This window comes from Ipomoea nil, unplaced genomic scaffold (genome assembly GCF_001879475.1).
Source record: "Ipomoea nil cultivar Tokyo-kokei standard unplaced genomic scaffold, Asagao_1.1 scaffold1361, whole genome shotgun sequence".
Classification (NCBI taxonomy): domain Eukaryota; kingdom Viridiplantae; phylum Streptophyta; class Magnoliopsida; order Solanales; family Convolvulaceae; genus Ipomoea; species Ipomoea nil.
In genome coordinates this window covers 2,086,703-2,102,319 of record NW_017617789.1, presented here as the reverse complement: position 1 = coordinate 2,102,319, position 15,617 = coordinate 2,086,703, and the positions used below count along the sequence as shown (strand labels likewise).

Here is a 15,617-nt window from a genome sequence, read left to right as displayed (position 1 = left end):
ATATATATTAACAATAGGCTACTATGAATGGCGAGCTACTGTTTGTAACAACAATTTGGGGTTGCAAACAGTAGCACTTTGTTGTTGTTCGCAGTCTCAAATTGCTATTGCAAATAATAGTTATTTGCGTGATGCCTAGCAATATATAAGTATAATTTATATATATATATATATATATATATATTATTAATATTATATTTTTATTTTTTTTATTTTATGCAACTTGTAATTATATTTTTAAATATTTAATTTGATCAATTCTTTTATTATAAATTTTATTGTTCAATATTGTTATAAATTTCTAATGAAATGGTTTTTTGTTGTTGATGTTTATTAATAATGTATATATATAAATAATTAGCTTATAAGTCTCAGCATACTATGGATAAAAATAATAATGTTGAGAATGTTGATATAGGGTGAAAAACTATATAATAAGAAGAATTTTATGATATATTATAAATGTTTTGTAAGAAAATTATAAATGATAAGAATCAAAATCATTGAAAGTTTGTAAGGATGTATTCAATTTAGAATTTCAATAACTTTTGTAGACTTTTTAAAAGAAAAAGTTGATAAAAGTCTATGAATTTTTTCATATAGACTTTTATAGAGTCTTATAAAGTTTTAAAAAATTTTGAACGACTCTATGAATATCAATCAAAGTTTATTAAAATCTATCATTTTAAAAGTCTTTAAAACTCTACAAAAGTCATGATTGAATACACCCCTAGGATTCTATTCTTGTACATGTCAAACTAGGATTCTAATCTCATTCCTTGTTATATATCTCTTGTATTATTCCTTTTCATTAATCTCATTCCTTGTTATATATCTCTTGTATTATTTCCTTTTCATTATTAATCCAATACTACAGTTTTGGCATAGTTCTCTTGGAATTGATATCTTGGAATTGACAACGGGAAGAGAACGGTGACTGGAAATGAAGATATGAACCTGGCACAATGGGCACACAAACACCAAAGAGAAGGGAACTCAGCTGTAGATGCCTTAGATGAGGAGATCAAGGACCCACGGTATCTAGAGGCAATGATCGATGTTTTCAAATTAGGCCTTGCATGCACTTTGAATTCCTCATCAAGCAGAACGTCCATGAAAGATATTTCACAGATTCTTCAAAGATACAGCGAAAACAATCATTTGTCTCTAGAGAGCCAATAGACAATATAATATTGACACTTTACTTTTGAATGGACTTGTTCCATTACAAAATATTTTGCAATGGTTTGTTTTATTTAATTTGACTATTGCACTCACAATGCAATTATGCAGGATCCATCATAATTCATATTTCATAATGCAACTCCACTTTGTTTCCTTGATTTTCTTAGATGTTAAAGTGATAAATAAACTTTCTGGAGCGCAATCGTAATTGCATTGGAGTTCCAAAATTAATAATATTCACAGGAATTGAAACAGGCAACTTAACAATTTGGAGGAATTAATGAAGCATGTTTACCTGTTCACAGGCCTCGCTTGCGTCTTCAAGCTCGTACGATCAATTATATACACCATGATTGCATCAAGATATCAACTCTAGCAACATAGTCTTAAAGTCCCAGAGTCTGAATTCAATACTAAGATTGCAGGCTTTGCAAGGTGGACACAGTTCTAAAACTGTTCATAATTATGAATATAAGTTCAAAAATTATAAACATATAGTTTTATAATTATGAACATATAATTTTGAGATTATAACTATAGAGATTCAATAATTGTGAATATGAAGTTCAAAAATTATGAATATATAGCTTTATAATTATGAACATATAGTTCAGTAATTGTGAATATAGTTGAATAATTATGAATATGAAATTCAAAAATATGAATATATAGCTTTATAATTATGAACATATAATTCAATAATTATGAACATAGAACAGTGTCTACCTTGCAAGGCGGTTCCATAGCATAACGATTGATTGAAGTAAACGCCGGGTCATTAACTCAATTCTATGTATTCTGGTCCAAATATGTTACACTAAAATCCAAGTATTTAAATTGAATTTTGGTTTAGAAATCCGTTAGCAGAGTATGTAGACTCCAAGCAATCGTTATACCCTACACCACGGTGTGCGTAGCACGGTGCGCCGCGCGCCTCCCAAAACAACGTCGTTTTGGGAGGTGCGGTAGAAAATTGCTATGATTATGTATATTTGTTCATACAATTATGTACATTTGTTCATATAATTATGTGCATTCTTTTTATACAATTATGTACATCCGAATAAGGAAATTTATGTGTATTATGTTAAGAGTTGATGTGTATTATGTTAAAAGTTTATATTTATTATGTATTATGTTAGATTATGTGTATTATCTCTTAAAAAAGAGTATGTATGTTTTGTTATATAATTATGTACATTCATGTATACAATTATGTGTATTCTAGTATAACATTATGTACATTTTTGAACATTTAAAGAAAAATTAACTGCCAAACACTGGGGCGGGAATTTTCAAAAAAAAAATAAAAAAATTGAAACGACGTCGTTTTGCATCTGGGCGCACAATGCAACGCGCGCCATGGTGCAGGATATAAATTGCCTGGTAGTCCAAGTCCACCCAACGTAATTTATGGTTCAAATCGAGCAATACAGATAGTTATGCTGTGCATCCGTATGCACCATGCATGGTGCATACGGATGCCAAAACGACGTCGTTTTATTAAAAAACGCGCGTCTCCCCTTTAAAAAAAATTCAGGTTCGATTCCAGCAACAACATTATATTGTTCATTCATTCTGGAATTTTAGTTCATAGATTATGGAATTATAGTTCATTGATTATGGAATTATAGTTCATCGATTATGGAATTGTAGTTCATCGATTCTGAAATTTTAGTTTATAGATTATGGAATTTTAGTTCATTAATTCTGGAATTTTTAGTTCATAGATTAGATTATGGAATTTAATTCATCGATTATGGAATTATAGTTCATCGATTATGGAATTTTAGTTCATATGTTGTTGCTGGGAATCGAACCTGATTTTCTTTTTTAAGGGGAGACGCGCGTTTTATTAAAACGACGTCGTTTTAATAAAACGCGCGTCTCCATACGGATGCACAGCATAATTTGCCGAGCAATACACCAATCAAGTCATTCTCATAGTCAGGACTAATTTTTTAGGACAAATTATAAACAAGAACACGAATTATAATTGAATTTTAAATACTTTGTAATTAAGTAGAAGATTTTTTTTATTTTTTTATTTGGTAGCAAATTATATTGCCATCAAATTAATTAATTAATTAATAATAAATAAATATATATATAAAAATATATAATACACGCACATATGTGAGTGTGTGTATTAGTTATTTTGACAAGTTTATTTCCTCTCGCTTCTTTGCGACTTATTCTCTCTCATTTCTTTGGCAAGTTCTTTTTTCATTAATGTGAAACGATTTAATTTATCAAGGCGTATGTTTATCTCATCTTGAGCAACGAACAAGATCTGAACCATGATATGCAGTTCAGATTAATAAAGATATTGTCTACGGACAGATGAGCTGCAATAGTTACTCAGGTGGTATGCAAGACTTCTCAAATAGAGTCAGTGTTGGATAGCCAGATCATTAACAACATCAAAGAAGCTTCAAGTTACTCCATTGAATTCAGCTTCAATTTTGTAACACAGTTTGCGATTCAAGTTTCTTTTAGCATTGCTAGGAAAGTTGTTTCTATGTTTGACTGTAAAGAATTTTTATCATTTTATCGATTTTTATTGTAACTGTTTCAACTTATGATTAATGAATTAGTTCTTTATTTTCAAAAATAAAAAATAAAAAAGAATGATTTCTTTATTTTTTTCTTCATCATTTTTTATTCCATTGTTCAAAAGTAAGGGAACAAAAATGGTAGTGAGTTTTAAGATTTATGAACGATTTCAATTCAATAGTAGTATAAGAAGAGTAGTCCTCATAGGGAGTCCAAATGAGATGATTCAAGTGTCAAAGGAAAGATAAGGAAGTCCTCAACAACTTTAATATTGAACATTTTGAGAGATTCCGGATGCATTCATACCAGAATATCATAACATTCAATTCGGACACGTCCTGAGGAATTTGTCTTGCAACAAGTTGATAGTGTTTTGATCATATCTCCTTAATATAAAGTCCAATCAAGGTGATTCAAGTGACTATGGAAAGCTAAGAGAGTGTCCTGCAACTTTTATGTTCAAAGTTTTTTCATATTCGGAACAAAACAATACCAAACTTGATTGCCTAGTTGTATTTCCAGTTTGTTTGGTGATTTAATATAAATTCTGTTCTTTGGTTTTAAGGAAAAAAAAAAAAAAAAAACATAGCCAAAAATTAGACTCTGTTTAAATTTTCAAATATGGAATAATCAAATCATTCAAATGTGGCAGCTGTCCAAAGTCGGAGTTGGAGTAGGGAGGGCAGTATGATTGGTTGAAGCAAATCCTAAGGCTCATGTTCTCGACGGTCTAACACTTCTCCATATTCATTCATCTAATATTATATAACATCTATACAAAACTAATAAATAAATAAAATAAAGAAAAAAAAAACCCCAATGAAGAATCCAAAATTAAAAATTTTAATCTCCCAAAAAAGAAATTGTGAAAATACATTATTGTTTTTAATTGTGAGTTTAATGAAACTATCTACCACTAACTTGTTCAAAAACTCTCAAGTCAAAGTTGGACTTTGGACAGTAAACTTCTTTGATATACAAGAACATAATAGACGAGAGCAATTGCTAGCTCCTTCGATCCTCACCATCTTATTATTATTAGCTGAAAATGGTGGTGCACCACCCTATTCATCATGCCTTCTTCTTCTTCATGCTCCTTTTCTCCTTCCCAAATTATTCACAATCTTTAACCACTCATGGGGACGATGAAAGGGCTATTTTACTTATCCTAAAACAACACTGGGGTATCCATTTTCACTATTTGAGCAGTGAACTCCATTTCCTCCCCATGTGACTGGCCTGGAATTCATGCAACTTCAATGCAAGTGTCACACGGATATCTCTCTCTGGAATGAGCATCCAGGATCATTCCCGGCCTCAAACTATTATATGCCAGCTCAAACAACCTTGTTTCAATCAATTTCAGTTCCAATAGTCTCTGGGGAACTATACCAGCTAACCTCTCCAGCTGCTCAAAGCTTGAAACCTTGGATCTATCCACAAATCATTTGGCAGGAAAAATAGCAGGTGAGTTGTTTTTCCATGAAAACCCTGCGTAGTTTAAATCTTCAACACAACATGTTTTCCGGTGAGATATCAACACCCATGGTGGCTTATAGTTTGGAGTCTCTTGATCTTTCAAGTAACCATTTGAATGGATCAATACCAGATGATATAGGAAATTTTTACAACCTTAGCTACTTAAATTGTCCATGAATACTTTGAGTGGTCCAATACCTGCCTACATTGTTGCGGTTGCATCAACTCTCTCATCTTTCACTTGCCTCAAACAATTTGACTGGTGAAATTCCTGCTAGATTATTTGACTTGCTTAGTCTGAGTAGCATAGATCTTTCTCATAATCATCTGAGTGAAGTATTCCAAGAGGCTTTGGAGAACTACATCAATTGCAGAATATGATGTATCATATAACAAATTTTCCGGAGACATATGTGAATCTGTTAGCCATATGTGGGATGCCGAGACTAACCCTTAGGATGTGCAAGAACCACTTTTCTGGGAGAATACCTTACGAGCTAGTAAAGCTAAAATTTGTGGACACATGCCTTGATCATGTGAATTATGTTCAGAACAGCTGTTTTCTAGCTCTGAACAAATGGTTATGGAACTCCCAACATGCCCTTCCCAAAGCTTTTCGGGATTATACAATTCCACTGCACATAAACTGCAGAAGTTCAATGAGCTAAGTAAATCAAACAAAACCCAACCTTCGAAACCAAATCATACGAGGATTGTAACTTGTGTCGTGATTGCAGCGGCAGTAGTACTCATCATTGGGATAGGAATTCTGATACTGGTGTTCAGACCTAGGGTGGGAAGAGAAAACAAAGTGATGGAGAAGAATGGAGTATGATTTCATTTCAAAAGGTTGGAATTCAATAAATGGGATATTTTGAGTGGTTTGATAGATGAAAATTTGATTGGAAATGGAGGTCAGGAAAAAGTATATAGAGTGATTACCAAGAAAGGCCAAAGAGTTGCTGTTAAAAGTATAAGGCATGAACAAAAGCAAGGCATGGATTAATGGAGAAACAGTTCATAGCAGAGGTTAAGATCCTTGGGGGAATTTGGCACAACAACATAGTGAAATTGCTATGCTGCATCAGAGAAAGACGACAAAGCTTCTTGTGTATGAATACATGGACAAACAATGCCTTCATAAATGGTTGCATGGAAAGAAGAAAGGCTTAACTACTCAAGTCTTGAACTGGGAGACAAGACTAAAAATTGCCATTGGAGCTGCACAAGGCCTCTGCTATATGCATCATGATTGCAGTCCACCCATTGTTCATCGAGATATCAAATCCAGTAACATACTCGTCGACTCTGACTTCAATGTCAAGATTGCAGACTTTGGACTGGCAAAGATGATGGCGAGTGAAGGAGATCCAGAAACAGCATCTGCTATTGTGGAACCTTTGGTTACATTGCCCCGGGTACATTTTTTTTATATCTTCATCACTTCAATTCCCACTGCTTTTTATACCTGCAGAATCACATATATCATGGGAATGCAGAATACAGCAGAACAAAAAAGTGGACGCGAAGAGCGACATCTACAGTTTTGGCGTAGTACTCTCGGAATTGACAACGGGAAGAGAAGCAGTGACAGGAAATGAGGATATGAACCTGGCACAATGGCACACAAATACCAAAGAGAAGGAACTCGGCTGCAGATGCCATAGATGAGGAGATCAAGGACCCATGTTATCTGGAGGCAATGATCGTTGTTTTCAAATTAGGCCTTGCATGCACTTTGAATTCCCCATCAAGCAGGCCGTCCATGAAGATATTTCACAGATTCTTCAAAGATACAGCGAAAACAATCATCTGTCTCTAGAGAGCCAATAGACAATATAATATTCCACTTTACTTTTGAATGGACTTGTCCCATTAGAAAACATTTTGCAATGGTTTGTTTAATTTAATTTGACTATTGCATTGACAGTGCAATTATGCAGGATCCATCATAATTCATATTTCATAATGCCAACTCCACTTTGTTTCCTTGATTTTCTTAGATGTTAAAGTGATAAATAAACTTTCTGGAGCGCAATAGTAATTATATTGGAGTTCCAAAATGAATAATATTCACAGGAATTGAAACAGGCAACTTAACCATTGGAGGAATTAATGAAGCATGTTTACCTGTTCACAGGCCTCACATGCGTACGATCAATTATATACACCACGATTGCATCAAGATATCAACTCTAACAACATACTCTTAAAGTCCCAGAGTCTGAATTCAATCAGACTTTGGATTAACAAATATGTCAGCAATTGAAACAAATCCAAAACATGCTAGTGTGGAACCTTTTGTTACATTGTCCCAAGTATGTTTTTCATATCTTCAATTAACACTTAAATTTTTTTGATGTGTTCTACACCTAGTAGAATCACATAGCACTATACTGCAGAGTGTGGCAACACAAGAAAAGTGAATGTGAATATCAACATCTATAAGTCCTCCAATAATTATATAGAATTTCACCCAAATAATATTTCACCCAACAAACCCAAACAAATGTCACTCCGTGTAAGAAATCAAGCCAAACTCAAGTAAAGAAAAGAAAGAAAAAAAAAAAAAAAGTATTGATAGATCTATTCTCTAAATTAAAGAGCAAAAAATTGAGGAAGAAAAATGAATAAAAGAAATAGATAATTAACATAAACAAGGCGCACGTACTTAACTCATTTTTATCTATTGAAAGTAGTATACATAAAATACATTATTTGAAAGTACATGATTTTTTATATATTATCAAATAATGTACATTCAGTACATAAATAATGTACTTTTAGTATATTAAAAATGTATATTGCATTCATGGTCCACACAATAATTTTCCAATTAATTTCTGGGTCACATTAAGCAATAGATTTGGTTTTCAGTCCTTTTAGCTTAATTAATTGTTTGAAAATGCTGCAGCTGAGCCTCTTCATCATGCCTTGTATTCTTCTTCCTCCATTTCTCCTTGCCAAATTCACATTCTTCAACCACTGAAAGGGCTATTTCACTTGGCCTAAAACTAGGACCATGAAAAGATTGAGAAACCCATATATAATATACTTGCAGAAACCAAAGATGAGGCCTAATTACACTAGTTTTCCCTACAATGCTTTCTTTCTCTATTTACACCAGCACTCAATCTCCATCTTTCTTCTTCCACTTATGTTGCTCATATTCACCAACTGCTCTCAATGGGCTTTACAGGACTCGCAGTTGCTATTATCCTTCAAAGCTAGCATTTTTAACCAAAGCCCACTTCAAACTGGGTATCCTCTAAAAATCCCTGTAGCTTCACTGGTATTACATGCAAGGGCTCAAAGGGTCTCTTCTATACATCTCACAGACACTATGCTCAGCGTAGATTTTGCTTGGTTCCTACTTACTTGCTTAGTCTTGAAAACTTGCAGAACCTTGTGTTGAAGAACACCAATCTCAGCGGCTCTCTCACTTCTGCCTTAAAATCCCAATGCTCTGCTTCTCTTAGCTACATAGATCTAGCTGAAAACTTCATCTCAGGGCCTGTTTCTGATATCTATAGCCTTGGTCGTCGGTGCAATAATCTCAAGTCCCTCAACCTTTCCAGCAACTCCATGGACCCTCCTGGGAGGGAGGTTGCTGCAGGTGGAGCAACCATTAGACTTCAAAGTCTTGATCTTTCTTACAACAAAATTTAAGGGCAGAACATATTTGTTATGCTGTCCCCCAGTGATTTTCCCGATCTTGACTTGTTGTCTCTGAAGGGTAATAAATTATCAGGAAAAATTCCGGAATTGAGTTTTAGGAATTTGTCATATTTGGACCTTTCTGCCAATAATTTCTCTGAAAATTTTCCTCCATTTCAAGACTGCCTCTAGTTTACAACATCTTGATTTATCATCCAGCAAGTTCATTGGTAATATTGGTGCCTTCCTTTCTTCATGCTCCAACCTCAGTTTCCTCAATCTCTCCAACAATATGTTCTGGGGTAGTGTTGCTAAGCTGCCTAGTGGGAGTTTGCAGTATTTGTACCTATGGGGAAATGATTTTCAGGGGGAGCTTCCAGGGCATATTGGATATTTATGTACAACTCTTGTGGAATTGGACTTGTCTTCCAACAACTTTTCAGGTATGGACGTATGGTCCCTGAGACACTTGTTGATTGCTCAGCCTTGGAACTTCTAGATCTTTCCAACATTAATTTCTCTGGTGAGTTGCCTGTAGAAACCCTACTAAATTTGACTAGCTTGAAGACATTGGTTTCCTCGGGTGGGGTGGCAGTCATATGGGCATCTTTGTCAATACTAGCAGATATATTTTAATGGTTCATTTCCAATCCAAATGATTTGAGCCATTTAATTTGTGTTCTGTGATTCTTGCATTAACTGGAAGAATATCGGACACAACTATAGACTTAGGCTCAGACATTAGGCTATCCAACAAGAAGATATCTCAAATCAGACAACCAAACTTCCAGAATCAGACCTCTAAGCCACAACAAACACACAAACAGCCACACAACTTCACTGTCTAGCAAAGCAAAAAATAAGAGGGATATTACCGGGACCTCCAATGCCAAAACCGAGCCTAGAGCAGCGACGTAGAAGACCGGGCGACCTCGGGAAAGTAGACCGGAGTGGATTCCGGCGCCGGAGTGACGCACACGCGCCGGCGCGTGGACAGCCGGCAAGGGACGAAGGTGGCGCGTGAGGGCCACTCGCCGGGCGAAATCACGTCGAATTCAGCAGTCCGGCCTATCGGCGACCGGCGACTCTGCTCCTGATGGTGGTGACGACAAACGGCCGGCGACAATTCCGACCCAAACCTCCACCGTGCGCAGAAGCAGAAAGAGGAAAAAAAAAAAAATTCTGTGTTTTTTTTCTTTATGTGGCTCTTGATACCATGTTCTAATCTCTGTATTCCATACAATTGAGTCAAGAGGATACACATATTTATACTAGGCTATGCACACTAACTATGGTAAGGATCAATAATATCCCTAAGATATTATACACACTATCCTAAGATATTATACTGAGATCATATCAAATATTCTTCTACCATATAATGTCTAACAGTTTTATCATTCAATAATTTTGTTGGTGGCTTATCTCACTCATTTTCTAGCTTGGTAAACTTAGAGACCTTAGATTTGAGTTCTAATAATGACTCTGGTTTGATACCCTCTGGGATTTGTAAAGACCCTAAGAATAGGTTGAAAGTGCTGTACCTTCAGAACAACATGTTCACTGGTCCAATACCTGAGAGTCTAAGTACCTGTTCTTAATTGGAATCTCTTGATCTTAGCTCTAATTACCTTTGGACGGCCACCTCATTTGAATATACAAGAACATAATAAGAAAAAAGTCGGAGTTTCAGGTATGTTTAATTAAACTCAGTTTGAATTGTTCCAGGCCGGTCTAAATATTTGACACCTAAATTAAAAGTATCCAAAGTGAATTTTGGTGTAGATATGGACTGGGCAGATGGAGTTGCTAAATATTATTATATTTAGGATAATCCAAAATTTAGTTCAGATATGATTAACTCCAAGTCCAAGTCCAAGTCAACAACAATAGACCAAGTCAGACTCTTTCAGTAGTAAAGGAAGTGAGTGATGAGCAGCAAGCAATAGAATAGAATAGGAAGACCAATTCAGCTAAGCTAAGGGTCCTAATTCTCATCACCATTATATTACATTAAGAGCTTAGAAGCACACCTGGTCTTATTAATTAGCTTATAATTGTTTGAAAATGCTGCATCCTCATCATCATGCCTTGATGTTCTTCATCATCATCCTCCTTTTCTCCTCCTTAAATTATTCACAATCTTTAACCACTCATGGTGATGATGAAAAGGGTATTTTACTTAGCCTAAAACAACAATACTGGGGAAATCCATCTTCACTTGAGCAGTGGAACTCCACTTCCTCCCCATGTGACTGGCCTGGAATTTCATGCAACTTCAATGGAAGTGTCACACGGATATCTCTCACTGGAATGAACATCCGAGGATCATTCCCGACCTCAACTATTATATGCCAGCTCAACAAACTTATTTCAATCAATTTCAGTAACAATAGTCTCTTTGGAACTATACCAGCTAACCTCTCCAGCTGCTCAAAGCTTGAAGAGATGGATCTATCTGCAAATTATTTGTCAGGAAATATACCAGGAGATTTATGTACAACTCTTGTGGAATTGGACTTGTCTTCCAACGGATTAGTAGGTGTGGTTCCTGAGACCCTTGGTGATTGCTCAACCTTGGAACTTCTAGATCTATCCAAAAATAGATTCTCTGGTAAGTTGCCTGTTGAAACCCTACTAAATTTGACTAGCTTGAAGATACTGGTTTTATCATTCAATAATTTCGTTGGAGGCTTGTCTGAGTCATTGTCTAGCATGGTAAACTTAGAGACCTTAGATTTGAGTTCTAATAACATCTCTGGTTTGATACCCTCTGGGATTTGTAAAGACCCTAAGAATAGCTTGAAAGTGTTGTACCTTCAAAATAACCTGTTTACTGGTCCAATACCTGAGAGTCTAAGTAACTGTTCCCAATTGGAATCTCTTGATCTTAGCGTTAATTACGTTAAAGGGAATTTACCATCTAGCCTCGGGTCCTTGTTGAAGCTCAAGGATTTGTTGATTTGGTTGAATGAGCTTGAGGGGGAAATCCCATTGGAGTTGAGGTACTTGCAGTCTTTGGAAAGACTGCTTCTTGCTTTCAATGGCTTGTCAGGGTCAATCCCTGAAAGTCTCAGCAACTGTACTAATTTGAAATTCATTTCTTTGTTGGATAATTTGTTGAGTGGTGCTATACCAGCTTCATTAGGGCTCTTGTCTAATCTAAGTATTCTGGAGCTGGCAAAAAACTCCCTCTCTGGGAGCATTCCTGTTGAGTTGGGGAATTGCAGAAGCTTATTTTGGTTGGATATGAACACCAATTTCTTGAATGGGTCTATTCCCCCTGCTCTGTTCAAACAATCTGGCAATATTGCAATATTACCTGTGAAGCAATTTAGGTTTATTTGGTATGATGGAAGTGAATATTGTCAAAGTACAAGTTTTTTCGAATTTGATGGGATTACAGAGGATCGCCTGGACAGGATTTTAACCAGGAACCCCTGCAACAGTACTAAACATTACAAGTACAGTTTTTCAATACCAATATTTCACCACAATGGATCCATGATTTTCCTTGACCTTTCATACAATAAGTTGGAAGGCAGTATTCCAAAGGAATTAGGTTCCATGCAGTATCTCAATATTCTGAATTTAGGGCATAATGATCTCTCTGGTCCAATACCTCAAGAACTTGGAGGCTTGGAGTATGTTGAAAGCCTTTATCTATCATACAACCGACTCAATGGCTCAATTCCACAAACTTTGACCAATCTCATATTTCTTACAGGTATTGATCTGTCTAATAACCAACTTTCTGGAGCGATACCTTGTGCAGCTCAATTTTTATTAATTCCTGAAAAATCATTTGCCAATAATTCTGGCCTTTATGATTGCCATCATCCTCATTATGGCCAAGAATCAAGTCCAAGTTCAATTTCAAAGTCTAGTAGATCAAAGAAAAAGCATTACATCATTATAGGTTGTGGTGTAATTGGAGGGGTACTCATTTGGTTAGTAACTCAGTTACTCGTGATCAGACTTGCAGGGAAAGGGAGAATGGAAAATGATGGAGAAGAATGGAGTATGGTTTCATTTCAAAGATTGGGATTCAATAAATGGGATATTTTGGGTGGTTTGACGGATCAAAATTTGGTTGGAAATGGAGGGTCAGGAAATGTATATAGAGTGATCACAAAGAAAGGCAAAAAAGTTGCTGTTAAAAGTATAAGGCATGAAAGAAACGAAGGCCACATTTTGGAGAAGCAGTTTATAGCAGAGGTTAAGATCCTTGGGGGAATTTGGCACAACAACATAGTGAAATTGTTATGCTGCATCAGAGGAAAGACTACAAAGCTTCTTGTGTATGAATACATGGACAAACAATGTGTTCACAAATGGTTGCATGGAAAGAAAAGAAGCTTAACTACTCAAGTCTTGCAGTGGGAGAGGAGGCTAAAAATTGCCATTGGAGCTTCACAAGGGCTTTGCTATATGCATCACAGTTGCAATCCACCCATTATTCATAGAGATATCAAGTCCATTAACATACTCGTCGATTCTGACTTCAATGCCAAGATTGCAGACTTTGGACTGGCAAAGTTGATGGCAAGCGAAGGAGATCCAGAAACAGCATCTGCTATTGTGGGAACCTTTGGTTACATTGCCCCGGGTACATTTTTTTTTTTATATCTTCATCACTTCAATTCCCACTTATTTTTATACTTGCATAGTCACATATATCATGAGAATGCAGAATATGGCAGTACAAGAAAAGTGGATGCGAAGAGCGACATCTACAGCTTTGGCGTAGTTCTCTTGGAATTGACAACTGGAAGAGAAGCCGTGCTTGCAAATGAGGATATGAACCTGGCACAATGGGCACACAAACACCAAAGAGAAGGGAACTCAGCTGCAGATGCCCTAGATGAGGAGATCAAGGACCCGCGTTATCTGGAGGCAATGATCGCTGTTTTCAAATTAGGCCTTGCATGCACTTTGAATTCCCCATCAAGCAGGCCGTCCATGAAAGATATTTCACAGATTCTTCAAAGATACAGCGAGAACACTCATCTGTCTTTAGAGAGCCAATAGACAATATAATATTTCCATTTTACTTTTGAATGCAAAATATTTTGCAATGGTTTGTTTAGTTTAATTTGACTATTGCACTCACATTGCAATTATGCTGGATCCTTCATAATTCATAATGCAACTCCACATTGTTTCCTTGATTTTCTTAGATGTTAAAGTGACAAATAAACTTTCTGGAGCGCAATAGTAACTGCATTGGAGTTCCAAAATTAATAATATTCACAGGAATTGAAACAGGGAAATTAACCATTGGAGGAATTAATGAAGCATGTTTACCTGTTCACATGCCTCGCTTGTGTCTTCAAGCTCGTACGATCAATTATATACACCATGATTGCATCAAGATATCAACTCTAGCAACATAGTCTTAAAGTCCCAGAGTCTGAATTCAATACTAAGATTGCAGGCTTTACAAAGTGGACACAGTTTTAAAACTGTTTATAATTATGAATATAAGTTCAAAAATTATGAACATAGAATTGTGAACATAATTATGAACACATAGTTTTGCAATTATGACTATAAAGATTCAATAATTGTGAATATGAAGTTAAAAAATTATGAATATATAACTTTATAATTATGAACATATAGTTCAGTAATTGTGAACATAGAGTTGAATAATTATGAATATGAAATTCAAAAATTCAAAAATATGAATATATAGCTTTATAATTATAAACATATAATTTAGTAATTATGAACATAGAACAGTGTCTACCTTAGCTTGCGTACCACAACATATCGATTAGTAATTTAGTAATTTGGCACAACAACATAGTGAAATTGTTATGCTGCATCAGAGGAAAGACTACAAAGCTTCTTGTGTATGAATACATGGACAAACAATGTGTTCACAAATGGTTGCATGGAAAGAAAAGAGGCTTAACTACTCAAGTCTTGCTGTGGGGGAGGAGGCTAAAAATTGCCATTGGAGCTTCACAAGGGCTTTGCTATATGCACCACAGTTGCAATCCACCCATTGTTCATAGAGATATCAAGTCCAGTAACATACTTGTCGACTCTGACTTCAATGCCAAGATCGCAGACTTTGGACTGGCAAAGATGATGGTGAGGGAAGGAGATCCAGAAACAGCATCTGCTATTGTGGGAACCTTTGGTTACATTGCCCCGGGTACATTTTCATTTATATCTTCATCATTTCAATTCCCACTATTTTTTAAAACTTCCAGAATCACATATTTATCATGGGAATGCAGAATACAGCAGTACAAGAAAAGTGGATGCGAAGAGCGACATTTACAGCTTTGGCGTAGTTCTCTTGGAATTGACAACGGGAAGAGAAGCAGTGACTGGAAATGAGGATATGAACCTGGCACAATGGGCACACAAACACCAAAGAGAAGGAAAACCAGCTGCAGATGTCCTAGATGAGGAGATCAAGGACCTAAGTTATATGGAGGCAATGATCACTGTTTTCAAATTAGGCCTTGCGTGCACTTTGAGTTCCCCATCAAGCAGGCCATCCATGAAAGATATTTCACAGATTCTTCAAAGATGCAGCGACAACAATCATATGTCCTCAGAGTGCCAATAGACATTATAATATTTCCACTTTACTTTTGAATGGACTTGTCCCATTACAAATTCTTAGCAATGGTTTGTTTAAAGTGACTATTGTACTCACAGTGCAATTATGCAGGATCCATCATAAATTCATAATTCATAATGCAACTCCACTTGGTTTC

General features: G+C 35.7%; 2 protein-coding genes and 1 pseudogene across 2 annotated transcripts in view; all 3 read left to right on the top strand.

The window, feature by feature from the left end:
• Positions 1-6,821, top strand: part of LOC109185796 (receptor-like protein kinase 5) — a 7,539-nt gene extending 718 nt beyond the window's left edge. Inside the window, exons 3-4 of the mRNA XM_019335743.1 lie at positions 6,309-6,638; positions 6,720-6,821. Of these exons, the coding sequence (XP_019191288.1) occupies positions 6,309-6,638; positions 6,720-6,821 (432 nt within the window). The remainder of the gene's footprint in view (positions 1-6,308; positions 6,639-6,719) is intronic.
• Positions 6,822-8,290: 1,469 nt separating this feature from the next.
• On the top strand, positions 8,291-13,908 carry LOC109185795 (annotated as a pseudogene).
• Positions 13,909-14,745: 837 nt separating this feature from the next.
• Positions 14,746-15,617, top strand: LOC109185794 (leucine-rich repeat receptor-like serine/threonine-protein kinase BAM1). Its single transcript, XM_019335742.1, has 2 exons — positions 14,746-15,043; positions 15,129-15,617. The coding sequence occupies exons 1-2, from the start codon at positions 14,746-14,748 to the stop codon at positions 15,464-15,466; spliced, it is 636 nt and encodes a 211-aa protein (XP_019191287.1). The 3' UTR covers positions 15,467-15,617.